Source organism: Saccostrea echinata, unplaced genomic scaffold (assembly GCF_033153115.1).
Source record: "Saccostrea echinata isolate AGI-Se365-2 ecotype Australia unplaced genomic scaffold, CSIRO_AGI_Sech_v1 ptg000009l, whole genome shotgun sequence".
Taxonomy (NCBI): domain Eukaryota; kingdom Metazoa; phylum Mollusca; class Bivalvia; order Ostreida; family Ostreidae; genus Saccostrea; species Saccostrea echinata.
The window spans coordinates 18,331,237-18,344,709 of NW_026889758.1; the positions used below are offsets into that span (position 1 = coordinate 18,331,237).

The 13,473-nt window shown below is 38.7% G+C and overlaps 1 protein-coding gene across 2 annotated transcripts; it reads right to left on the bottom strand.

The window, feature by feature from the left end:
- Nucleotides 1-326: 326 nt before the first annotated feature.
- On the bottom strand, nucleotides 327-12,732 carry LOC133181943 (calmodulin-like). 2 transcript variants are annotated; one of them, XM_061316595.1, is made up of 5 exons: nucleotides 12,491-12,732; nucleotides 3,809-3,955; nucleotides 2,378-2,404; nucleotides 770-1,009; nucleotides 327-607 (listed from the first exon to the last, which is right to left on the bottom strand). In XM_061316595.1, the coding sequence occupies exons 1-5, from the start codon at nucleotides 12,519-12,521 to the stop codon at nucleotides 579-581; spliced, it is 474 nt and encodes a 157-aa protein (XP_061172579.1). In that variant the 5' UTR covers nucleotides 12,522-12,732; the 3' UTR covers nucleotides 327-578. The 2 variants fall into 2 exon arrangements, with proteins under 2 accessions (XP_061172579.1, XP_061172580.1); XM_061316596.1 differs by lacking the exon at nucleotides 2,378-2,404.
- Between the last annotated feature and the right edge of the window lie 741 nt (nucleotides 12,733-13,473).

Sequence of the window (13,473 nt, forward strand, 5' to 3'; positions counted from 1 at the left end):
CTTAAAAAAAAACTTCAAATTGTACAAATTTAAATGTAACGTCAGGCGGATCGATCCGTTTTTGACGCAAGTCAAAAACGTATCGATCCGCCTGGTAGGCACTCCAAATTGGTAGGCAACGCAATTTCTACGTTATAAAGGAAATTTTTTATCCAATCAAATACCACGTTATAACCAGATTTTGTCAGTGATTACCTAGACTACTTTAAATCAACAAACTTCAAGCATTGTCGTCAAAAAGGTTCATGACCAAAGGTATGCTAAAGGAAGAGGAACCTTTTTTTTTTTTACAAAAACATTTGTTTTTATATATTGGTTGTCCTATAGAGATTTTTTTAATTTACAAGTAGTAGATTTCACACATGTTTATCAACTACCTTATTTTTCATAAAACATACGTTGATTTAAAAACTTTTTGCTGTTTTCAAAATGTTAAGGTAATTATTTCTGCACATTCCTTTCTTGCGTTTGACTGTACAAAAGTTTTATCCTTTATAATAAGCCACTATAAAGAGTTCCATATATTTCTTTAGCTGTCACTTCTTTAATCTTCATCTGAGATGAACAATGCTGATCTTTCACTTGCTGAGGATCAGCTTCACAAAATCTAAAAAAAAAAAAAAGAAAAAAGTTTGATAAATATACTTAATAATGATAGTACTGGTAGTATTCGAGGTTAATACCGAAGGGAAACTTTACTTGGGATAGAGGTTAAGTCGGTGTGGTTATTGACTCTTTAAAAAAAATCAGTTGTAGCTATATTATGTACCTTCATAGTGAACCTCTCCTTTTCCATCGTCTGCTTCTTGAATGAGTTCTGCCACTTCTTCATCCGTCAGTTTTTCTCCATGATTAGTCATTATTTGCCGGAGTTCTATTAACGTTATATTCCCGCTACCATCCTTATCAAACGTTCGGAACGCTTCGCGTAAATATTCCTCCGTCTCTGGGGGCTCTTTGGATTTTATTGCCAAAATTTTCATGACTTCAGAAAAGTCAAGTTTGCCATCTGAATAAAAAATATATATCTATAAGAAATTATACACATGTAGTATAATTAGATAAAATTGTGAGGAGAGGAAAGGGGGGGGGGGAGGGGCTAGTGCATGAATTGCTACCGACCCCTCTGCTAACTAAAGGGAATGAACACAGGTGCATGCAAATTTTTTTTCTTAAATAATAGCAACCTTTCTATGCGTATGCTTTGGTTTTAGATAAAGTTATGATTCCAAGTGTACAAAAACTTGAAATAAATATATTTATTTTAAAATATATACCTTTTCTTTCCCCTTGGGACCGCCAAAGAATTATCTGGAGGTCTTCGCATATTTTTTCTGGCGGTGGTCATATTTTTATCTAGCCAGTTAATTTCATTATACATGTACCTCTACTGACTTTTAACTATACGTTTAAAAAATTAAAGCGTTAGATGTAAAAAAAAAAAAAAAAATTCCATAGAAATCGCTGTGAATGGACTAAAACCCCATTTTGTCATGATACTTTCGTCAAGTGAGCTAACCCCTGCTTCGAAAGCTAATTTCAGGTTCCGTAACCCTCAAGATTTTACTTTTTGGATCGGTATATTAAAACAGTTAAAAGATTTCTGGGAGGGAGTTAACAAGATTCCAGTTCCCCGAGGCTAGGACTATTTTCCGAGTCGAAACCTGTATTCGGGGGGGGGGGGGGGGGGGAATACATCAGTTTGTCTGATGTTTTCTCAATGAATTTCTCCGTGATCGGAAGGTCGTGTGTTCGAATCACGGCCGCGACTGACCTAAGCTGATAAGAAAAGGAAGCAACTGTTTCTTCGCCTAGCGCTCGGCACTTTGAAGTGAAAGTTGCTGATCCTTCGGATGAGACCTTAAAAACCGAGGTCCCGTGTCACGGTAGGCGTCACGATAAAGAACCTTTACTGCTCAATGGCCCTAAGTGCCGAGTAAGGGTCTAAAAATTGATCGCTTCGGTCAGAAAAGTGGAAATCCCTTCAAAGCCGAACTACTTTTTTTTAAAATAGTCGATCAGCTGATTAAAATCAGACCTTCACTAGCTCCCTCGTGAACGCGACAATCAAAAAGTGAAGGTTTGATTTTAATCAGACTGATAGTCGATATACATGCATTCATATAGAAATTCCTCGGGTTTCTTAATGACATTGATAGTGTTTAAGATTTCAGTAACCAACTAAAGTTGTCATTATACTGTGCAATTGAATCTTAGTACATTGTATATGTGTGTATTTCTTAAACACATTTTTTTCTTACTTCTGGCTTCAGCATAAAATAATGATTGCAGATACATGTGCCATGTTCAAAACCCATTCCCTCATATCCATCACCTTCGAAAAAGATGCTTCATTATTCAAATAAAGAAAAATTACCTTCCGCGTCGTCATCAGTTGTGTTTTCTGTGTAACATAAATACAATAAATCGTAACTGTAATGCTTCATTCTGCGAGGGTTGTCCCAAAAAGTTGTAGACAGAGAAAACAACTTAGTTTCTCTTTTCTAGATTAAATTTCTTTTATTGTCAGAGTAAAAAACAACATTTACTGATCATAAATATCAAGTTTCATGATAATAACACATTTTATAAGAAAATAATGTAAAAATGAATAAAGCATATAATTGTAACTCATCGCACGAATGCAAGCGTAATTTACGTCTCCTATAACGTCATGATCATTTTTTAAGTACTGCCCCGTGTGCTAAACAAGCGTCTCTAAAGCATCTCTTTTTTTCAAATTGGCAAATCACTCTTGACTGAGGGACTCATTAAAATTCAGATTCAAATTTCAGTCCTCGAAAGGTCGCCTTGCATTACAGGGGAAAATACACAAATGAGATGGGTGAACATGACGAGCGATAAGCCTATAGTGTGACGAACATGAAGATGAAAAATATATCAAAATTTTCCTTGATATTTCGTCTAACATTAAACTATACTTTATGTAAAATCTCTATAGCTTGCAAAAATCCCTCAAAGATTGAAATTATTTGCCTGTGAAATATTAAACACACTTAAGCGGGCAAAAAAAGTCATTTTCTCATACTATAATACTATTTTTCGATATGAGTGGGTCTTCGCTCCACCTTTTTGAAAGTTAATCCTCAAAGTTTGCATAAAAATATACATTTTCTGGTTACCAAAAATATGGAGCAATGACCCACTATACCTTAAACATCTACTTTTATGACATAAACTTCGCATCTTTTCGAGAAATACATGAAGTCCGTTAAGTCAAGGGTCATATCACAAACATGATTTAAATGCAACTATTCATCAGGACTTGTGTAGTCTAGTGGTTAGCGTGCTAGTCTCGAAAGAAAATAATACTCATGATTTTTATTGCTAGGGTTCGAACCCACGAATACCACATTAATTCTTTTAATAAAAGAATAAATTTTGCCGAGAAAATTTTCCTCAGAAAAGTTTTGTTTATCATAATTTCATAAATTTCAATAATGAGAACTTTACTCCAAATACTGATTTCACAAACTGAACATGATTTTTATATATCTGAAGCTATAGGCTTTCTGCACGCTATGTTCGCCCATCTCCAAATTTGACGTCGTTTGACTCATAACTTTCCTCACTGTCTGAATTTAACAGTTATTTCAATCTATGACTTGAATTTTCAGCTGTCTAATTATTTTTAGATAAACCATTTCTTAAGCGAATATCATTATGTGCGCATTTATTTTTTAATTTTTGCATTCAAGAAGGAGATTTTTAAAAATATTTACATTCTTTCTAGATAAGGGTTAAAGATAATATAAAATGATAAAATCTAGAGCATTTCACGCCTTACCATCTACATCCCTGTACTGGTTGATGAGGTCCTCTATTTCCACTTCTGTAGGATTTAGTCCCATTGACCTTAAAACCTTTCCCAGTTCTCTAACATCTATGTAGCCGTCACAGTCCTTGTCAAAAAGACTGAAGATTTCCCTCATTTCTAACAAATTGAGTTGGAAAAACAATAAGAAGCAAAATAGCTAGTAGACACAATCGTTCGATCATTAAAAAACAAGAGTGTTCTTACGAACACGTCGACTGGAACAGTAACATTTTTGATATGATTGTTTCAAACTTAATTTCATCTTTCCTGAAGATTTGAATATAAATTTAGATTTATTTGAAACCCCTTTTTCTTAGGATTTAAAAGAAGATCAAGGACCATGGTCAAGAAGGTATTCCAGGAATTAATACAATAAATATCAAATTCCAGTCTTTTGTGCTGGACAAATATTGATAGCCCCCTCCCCCCCCCCAAAAAAAAAACAAACCCAGAAGTCTCTGATGAGACCGTAACTCTAATAGTTTGATTTTATAAAGAGAGAGAGAGAGAAGGGGGGAGTAGCACATGGACATAAAACTTTCAACCAATGGTAAGACTCAGAAAAAGAATTATGATTCTTAGTTTAGTCTACTCGTACACCAGGTTTCGTTGAACTCAGACTAAAACCGATGGAGGACTTATTCGCGAAATTTATGTGTTATAGCTCACAATTTTTTACCTACGAAACGTGATCTCAATGGGCTTCCGTACTATTCAAAGCTCAACATATATAATATTATTTGCCACATTTACCACCACCAAAAACCAATTTAAATATATACATGTACCAATTAATCCATGCATCCCATTTCTTTATTATTATTAATATTATTATTATTTTCTTATTATTTTATTTTTTTGGGGCGGGGGGGGGGGGGTATGCTTTGTTTTGAAACATCTGTCCTTAAAATATTAATAAGTTGTAAATTTTCTATTCCCTTTCCAAATGTTCGAGGTTAACAAACACTAAAGCACATCCATTCAAAGGCCATGGGAGGTTAAGAAACGCCTTCACTGCCTTATAGCAGAGCTCTTTAATAGCATTGTGTCAATTTTACAAATACTTTCTTCACATCATTTCAATTCTGTATTACCGTGAGATTAAATGTTCATTACGAGATGTAATGAAGTATTCACATCATTGCGATTCAGTGCTACATCAAGTCAAAAATTCTTATCTTTAAGTAAAAAATAATTTACTTTATGTCAAAATATCTATTATATTATGTCAACTCTTTATCATATGTCGAAAATTCATGAATGCTTTGACTGTACCTATAGTGTATCATCTTATCATTACAATATGTGAACTCTTTACTATGTGGTGTAAGTAGTTCACTACATGATGTGAATTTATCTTTACGTCAATATCAAGTCTTTATTATATGATATTAGAATTTCATTATATGATGTGAAAAAATGTTCACACATGGTCAATTCTTTACTACAATATGTCAACAATACGTATGCTACTGAATTTGTCATTACGTTTTGGCAAATCATTATTACGTTATGCTATTGTATCTTCACATTGTATCAAAAGTGCATAGCCTGTTGTCAGCATATCTTATATTATTTCAACTCTTTACTGTGTGATGTGAATATTTCTTTATAAGATACCGAAAGCTTATTTTATGTTATGTGTTTACTGATCATTACACTTATTATACTCCTTCATTAGGTTATGCCATAAGTTCATTTTGTGGTGTCAGTATTTTGTTATACATGCAAAATAAAAAAAAAAAAAGACACCTAATATGAAATTATATAATAGACCTAATTTTTCCTCAATTAAATTTCCAGTTTAAACTTATGTGGGATTATGTTACTGCGGCTCCTTGTGGACGTAAAATTATTTTTCTTTAACGTCGAAACTCAATGACGTTTAATCTGACAATTTTCGCCCTTCAAATGCTACATAAAATTTTTGTTTTATGCAGTACAATGGTTTTTTTTTTAAAATTTATTTTGAACTGATCTTCCATAAAAGTCTCTTACTCCTAATCTTGCTAAAAGATATTGTCCTTAGCTTTTATCAGCTGTTAACACTTGCATTTTTTCAAGAAGTTAAGCACATCGTAACGGATGTGTGTACGTGGATTCTAACTAACGCACGATCATTTAATTCAGATGAGGGCGGGCAGATTTTGGAATTAGAAATTCTGGCCCTGGAATTCTAAAAAAAAAAAAAATGAATGCATGATTCGCCCTAATTTATCTGGACCCCCCCCCCCCCCCAGTCGTGTTAACACAGTCGTCCGCGTCCACTCTACACTAAATTGCGCAAGCGTCCTCGATCTTTCAACAACACAAATGGAAAGATAAATTCACTGAAAACGAACCATACATTCGTTATCACGTAATGAGTATTGATATAATAAAGATGTGTTCACATTACGTTAGAAATTTCGACAAAAGAGATACAGATTTGAAATAATGAAAATGTATTTTTACAACACGTATTGAACTTTCTGCACCAACGTAATAAAGGTTTAAGGAGGTTGGATCCTGCCATCAAAAGTAATGAGAATTTTTTATCAAGTATATTTTTAGAATTTATACACATAGCTTTATTAAAAATCAAATCAAAAAATGGGGGTCAATGCGCTTCTTTTGGCGCTACAGAGCATTTAGTTTGACCTTTTTGCACTGTAGATACGTCTTACACATAAATCAATTTTTAAAGTTTTTCCTTCAATATTTTTTGTTCAAATAAATTATGGTAAACAAGCAAGGTCTTATTTCATCTTAAATAGACACATTAAAATTTGTAACAACGAAGATATTTTCGAATTACTCCGCATGTTCAATTATTTGACCTTTTTGCACTCAAACATTTTCATTTTTCTGGCATTAAAATTTAACTAGAAAAAAAATCATTTGAAAGTAATGACATTTTACTGAATTTTAGAAAATTGGTTGAAAGTATCGTATATATTCAGAAAAGAAAATTAAAAGTGGGGGTCTGTGATGTTAATTTTTAGATATTACTAAAATAGTGCTAATTTTAAGCTTAAATTAGGGCTATTTTTTTTTCTTCATTTCCACAATATATTTGCTACGCTTATCAAATATGACGATAGAATTCATGACAGTTTATTTAATAGATAATTTAGGACCAATATAAAACAGTCCACTGCACAAAATTACTATGTGTGCAGACTGCATGTAAAAATAGGAATCCAAACTTAACATACTTTAAATACTTCGAAAAAGAAAAAATTATCATTTTCTTCTAATAAACCTTCCGCCACAAAATATAGTTCCTCACTTAATGCTTTTGGTATGGTATTTAATCATGGAGTTTTAACTGAATATAGTTAAATTGGCATTGTAGAATCCAAATTTATTGTAAGAATTAAAACATTATGCAGAATTTTTGAAATATAGGTTAAGATAAGAATCTGCTCAAAAGTTCAGGAGCGAACCTCGTTAACACAAAATATAAAGTTATTCTTACATCACATCAGAAAGAGTTAAAATAATCCAACTAGGCTATATATATATATCCACATCATGGAATGGAGTTCTGACATCATGTAATAATGTTCGATATAATATAAATATATGTTCGCTTTATGTAATTAATTTTTTCATACCACGTAATTAAGTATTGACATAAATTTTAGATATATTTACTTCACATAACCATGCTTTTGATGTGATATAAAAATACATTCACATCACGAAATAATGCTTTTATAATATCAAGATACGCTCACATCTAGGAATGACCTAACGTAATGCTAAGTTTCATTATAAAAGACATGTAAAGACATTTTTACTTTACGTAATGCAATTTAATTTGACATCTCGTTATAAAGAAATGAAAACGTAAAGAAATATTCATTTCATGTAATAAAGTAATGATAAATAAATGTAAACATATTTTCACTTCATATTATGAACTGATGACACATCAAATTATTAAGTGTTGAGAAAATGGAAGGTTATATTTTCTTCATGAAAATAATACAGTGTTGACATAATGTTAAGATATTTACATCACATCATAAAACGTTGTCCTCATGTAAAGATATTATATGTTCACATTACGAAATGAAAAGTTAACATAATGAATGTATAGTTTCATCCTATAAGGCAGTGATGGCTTTCCATAGGAGGTTCTGTATACATGTACATGGTGTATATTGTAACATATTACATACAAAGAAAAATAATTTTTTCTTCAGATTATGGAGAGGGGGTAGCGGGTTTAAATACCAGTGAATTACTTACATTAGATTTTTTAAACAGTGTTTAGAATTACTCTGTTGTTGTCGAATATAACTATAAGAATATATTTTGAATACCTGTGTAGTATCTGTGCGACTGCCCCGTGGTACGACTTACTGTCTGTATTACGTCAGACGGCGGGACAGTCGCACGGATCTCTTCTACACGTGGATGCCGAGCTGACAGGACGTGTCAGGGACAGCAGCGGAGCGGGGAGTCGGCCCGGGCCAGAACCTACGGATCTGTATATGTGTTTGTATATATTGTTAATAAATATTAGTAAAGAACCTCAAAGACTTTACTGGCGCCCAACGTGGGGCCCGGGAGATTCCCGTGCTGCTGTCAAAGTTAGGAATTCTTTAGGCATCGGTTTTAGCCGCCATTTTGGTGCTGCTAGGTGCGTGTGAGCACGTGTTGATTTTTTTTTATGTATTTTGAATCAACTTTCAGAATTTATATTGTCTGTGATTTTATCTGATTTATTGTGATATTTTATTATGGATATGTCGGTAGAGGAAGCCGTGTCGACTTTAGGCCTGGGCACTCGCCCGGCTGACAGGCGGTCAGACAATCTCAATCTTCGTTCTCCGTAAGATGGGGGTTTACCCCGGGGAGGGGAGTTATTCACCATATGTTTATAGCGGGAGCGAACATTTCACCTCCCGTCACACACCTTTTGCTCAGTCAATGTCAGGCCACGTGGGAAGGGGGTTGCCCCTGGGGGGTCCCTCTACACCTATGCCCGGCCTGCACTCGGGCATCCCCTGTGGGGAGGGTAGTGTATTACATGGAAAGTCAGGAAAAGAGGTAAGGTTTGTCCAGCCTCAATTTGGCTTACCAGGGATGATGACCAGTGATTCCCTGGAGGCCTCTCTAGGTAGCCCGTGTAGGTGTGGCTCACCTGGTAGCACTGTGGGTTGTAGCCCACCTAAATATGAATATAGGGAGGTTCCCTTGAATTCGGGATCAAACCATCTGTATTTCTTAGGTCATGTGCGACCAGCTAGTAGTAGCCACCCTGTCCTTGTGGGAGACACAGCTAACCTGGGGGGCCCTGCTACCATGGGTTATAGACCAAGCCGCTTGGGTGAGGTTGTACCACACCCACTTGACCCCGCCCTTCCGTCCCATACACTGTATGTTAGTCAGCAACCTGAGATGCCTGTGAGGCCCGCACAGCTCACCTCCGAGTATGATCGTCAACATGTGCCCGTAGATCCTGTAGGGCTCACCTGGGACCCTGCACCCATACAGAGCCAACCTAGACTAGCAGATTTTGGTGCGCCCTCTCTCCATGGGGATGATTTGCAACCCCGGAGCTCAATGCCAAGCATTTTATCTGCCCCAGCCCCTGTAAAAGTTGGAGTGTCACCAGCAATGGTTCATTCACAAGCAAATGCTTTAGACACTGGTGTGACTGCTGCCAGACCCCAACCTACATCACTGTATGCTAGTTCCACAAGCACACCTTACCATGCGCCCCCATCAGTGTACATCAATCCTGGGGGTAGGCATGCCCAACCCCCAGTACCCGACCACGCCCATTCTGTGTTGTACCGAGGCGAGAGTACTCCAGCCACACTCCATGGTATGGCTATGCCCAGTGCACTGCAGCACCATAGTGTTCCTATGTCAGTGACTTGTAGTCCTACCCATCCCGATACCCCTCCCTGTCATTTCGGAAGGGAGGGGGAGAGGATAGCACATGTGCAGCCAAACATGTATGGGGCAGCCCATCAAGGATACTATGCTAGTCAGTCAGTCCCGGCTAATCAGGCTTGCAACTTTAGTACACCAATACATTATGGCTCACCTGGTTACCAGGGCACCACACCATACCCAGGTAGGGCAGCCACTGGGAGTAAGCCCCGGTATAAGGACCTTAGGTATGATTGTAAAACAAGCTGGAAGGCATTTTTGCACAAGTTCGTTAGGTTATCTCGCAGCCAGCTGTGGACAGAGGAGGAGCAGCACGACCAATTTTGTTTTTCCCTTGAAGGGGCAGCCAGTGAATACTACACCTTGCTGTTAGAAACCAATAGCCAGCTCCGCCTATTTGAGATCTTGCAGAGATTTGAGAAGCGTTTTGGCTCCTCTGCCCCCGATCTCACTAATCAACTCAACTTCCAGGCTGCCAATCAGAATCCAGGAGAGTCACTTCGTCAGTGGGCTGACAGGGTGCTGACTTTATCAACTCGAGCTTTCCCTGGTGTGCCTGATGTACACACCCACGCTATACCTCGGCTGTGTTATGGGGCCGAGAACCGTGATGCTGGCTTTTATGCGCTCTACGGACATCTGCGGACTGTGGAGGAAGCCGTGGAGCGGATGCAATACTACCAGCACTCCCGGCTACATGGGCCTAAAGCCAAGAGAGAGGTGCGGAAGTTGATCCTCGGTGAGGACACTGAACAGGACGATCCCTGGAGAATAAATGTCCCTGCTAGGGAGGAGTTTGAAGCCCTCCGGAGCAGGCTTGAGAAGATTGAGAAGTTGATTAGGGAGAGGGAAGCTGCCCATCTTCAGAGACATCAGAGGAATGGTACCCCGCCACCCAGATGGACGGAGCGAAACCGGAAGCCTGCCGTATGTTTCAAGTGTGGAGAGGTGGGGCATTTCCGTAGAGATTGCCCCACCCGAGCTACAGGAAACACAGTGGCTACTGATGGGCAGAGGGGCGATGCTAGGCTGAAAGGATCCACCGGAGAAAGGTCCCGTAGGTTGGATCCCAAGGAGCTGGGGATCGGTGTTCCCCGCTCCTGTATGCGGCATCGGCGCAAGCGCCGCAGAATGAAAGTGCATTTTGAGATGCCACCATCACCTTGGCTTTGCATGGCTGAGGAGGAAGTGGATACCCTGGAAGAGGAGGCGGGGAAGCCTGTAGCTCCCTACTCCACTCTGGAGCCACTTGGACCAGCCATGGTTGGTAATGAATCCCAGGATTCGGAGAGGATTGACCCCTGTGATTTTGACTTGATGTCGCCGGTGTGTGAAGGGGAGGAACCCTCTGTACCCAAAGGACAGTCAAGCTCGTCTGTGGGCTTTACCATTAGCCTGCATCTGCAAGGCATCGGGGTGAAAGCAGTAGTGGATACTGGGGCTGCGGTCTGCGGTCTGCGTGTTGACGACCAGGGTGTATGACCAGCTGAAGCCTAAACCCCCAATCCGGAAACATGTGACCATGGTACAGGCTGGGGAGGATTCCAAGTTGGAGGGATTCATAGCTGGACCCGTGAACCTGACTATGGGTAGCGAGACACATGAGGTTGAGCTTTATGTTGCCCCTTTGAATGACCCAATGTTGCTGGGCATGGAGTTTCTCCGTGCCCGGAAAGCCCAGCTGGACTTAGGAAAAGGGATCCTGGAGGATGAGGCAATAAAGATGGAGTTTAGGAGGTCTGCAGATGTGTCAGAGGGAAGATTGACCTTGACAGGAGGCACACCAGTTGAGGCAGACCTTTGTATACCTGTGCCTCGCCTAGTGAGGGAATTAGACAGTGTGGCGCCTTTGGCCCATCCCGGAATTGGACTGTGTATGCCAGGCCCAGTGGAAGAGATGATGGAGGAATCATTATTGGATTCGGGTATTGAGGATATCGGTGATACACCTCTCTCCCCAAGACCAGCCCAACCTTCGAATGAGGCGGCCTATGGTCAAGTTTCTGTGGGATCACTGAGTTCTGTGGACGAAGGCTCCACCCTGGAGGTAGATATAGATGGGGTCATGAAGGACCATGTTGCGGAAGTGGGGACAACCCCATATGATTCTGGCAGTCCCTTGTCGTCTGACAGTGCGACACCAGAGAAGAATAGTGCATGTCATTTATACAGATCAAGGCGGAGGTGTGAGCGACGCCGGAGGGTGAGTTTACACTCCAGGGCCTGATGGTGTGACTGGGGTCACAGTTTCTCAGTAGTGAGTGGGCCTGATGACCTTGGCCCACTCCGATATCGTTAAACAGATATAGGATGATTGTCTGGGAATTATCCCGGACATACCACCTGGTTGGGAGTAATCCCGGATTTCTACACCTAGGATGAGTCCTAGGTATGGTTTTGCCTGGAGTGTGCTCCGGCACTCTTTATTCTTGGGCAGTAAGCCCGGGAGGGTGTTTACAGTGCCCCAACGTTGGAGATGGTTCCGGACCCTCTTTCCTGTGGTAAACGCCAGCCTTTCAAAGAAAACAGGGGGAGTGTAGTATCTGTGCGACTGCCCCGTGGTACGACTTACTGTCTTTATTACGTCAGACGGCGGGACAGTCGCACGGATCTCTTCTACACGTGGATGCCGAGCTGACAGGACGTGTCAGGGACAGCAGCGGAGCGGGGAATCGGCCCGGGCCAGAACCTACGGATCTGCATATGTGTTTGTATATATTGTTTATAAATATTAGTAAAGAAGCTCAAAGACTTTACCTGCAATTTGTTCCTCCGATAAGTTGTCCATTTCCTGTAAAATGACCAAACATCAACAAAGACGGCATTCCAAGAACAGACAAACTTAACAACCAGCTCACAAGCCCTTGTATCTTATTACTCGGATGTAAGCTAATTTCAAATTGATTTCAAGTGTTCTTATTTGTTGAACAAACTTGCAATATCAATAATGCATGTGATGTATTTGAATAGCTCACTATTTGTTTATTGACGTTTTCTAGCGAGACTTTTATTCATTTGAAATAAATCAATTAATCGAGAAAATTACAGAGATATGAATGATATTTAATACAAAAATACTTTTATGTATTGAAACATTATAATTAAAAGGAATTTTTGTACATAGCAAATTACATACATACCTGGACCTGTAATTATTTTTTTTAACTCCTTAAAACGTTCGGCATTGTTAGTTCCAAAGAAAGGATATGACAATAAAGCGGACACTTATAAAAACTTCAAATTATACGTTGTCATTGTTTGGACCTTTTCTAAAGAGATACAATTACACCATTGTTTTCCTCGATGTCAGTTTACAGAATTCGTTTACTACCAATTATTTTTCTTCTATCGTCAAATACCGAGTTTTTCTACAGTGTGCAGTCATGCAATTCTTCCAAATATTGACACTTGGGGCACTTTACACTATGCGAAACCATGTAATAGTGATTTAACGTTTGTGTATTTTCATTAAAAGGTTTTAACTTGACCTGGAGTTTTATTGTTGTTCTTTTTATGGTTAATTAATTTTTAAAATATCCATTACACTGCAGAACCCTGATTTATTTGAAGATCAAAAGAAAAGATTCCATCCTAGCAGTCTTTACAAAGTCACGAAACGAATCCTCCTAATTCGATTATATGATACGGAAATTAAGGTTTAAATTAAAACACTAATTATAATTAGATAGCCGTGGCATTCCGGTTAGTTGGTCAACTATGGATGGAATACAATGAACTTA

Excerpts from the sequence above, each read along its gene's own strand:
- LOC133181943 (XM_061316595.1), bottom strand. The coding sequence starts at position 12,521 with ATGGACAACTTATCGGAGGAACAAATTGCAG. Across the intron at positions 3,956-12,490 it reads ATCGGAGGAACAAATTGCAG|AAATGAGGGAAATCTTCAGT; the intron begins GTAAAGTCTTTG and ends TCAATTTGTTAG. Across the intron at positions 2,405-3,808 it reads CCAGTACAGGGATGTAGATG|AAAACACAACTGATGACGAC; the intron begins GTAAGGCGTGAA and ends TATGTTACACAG.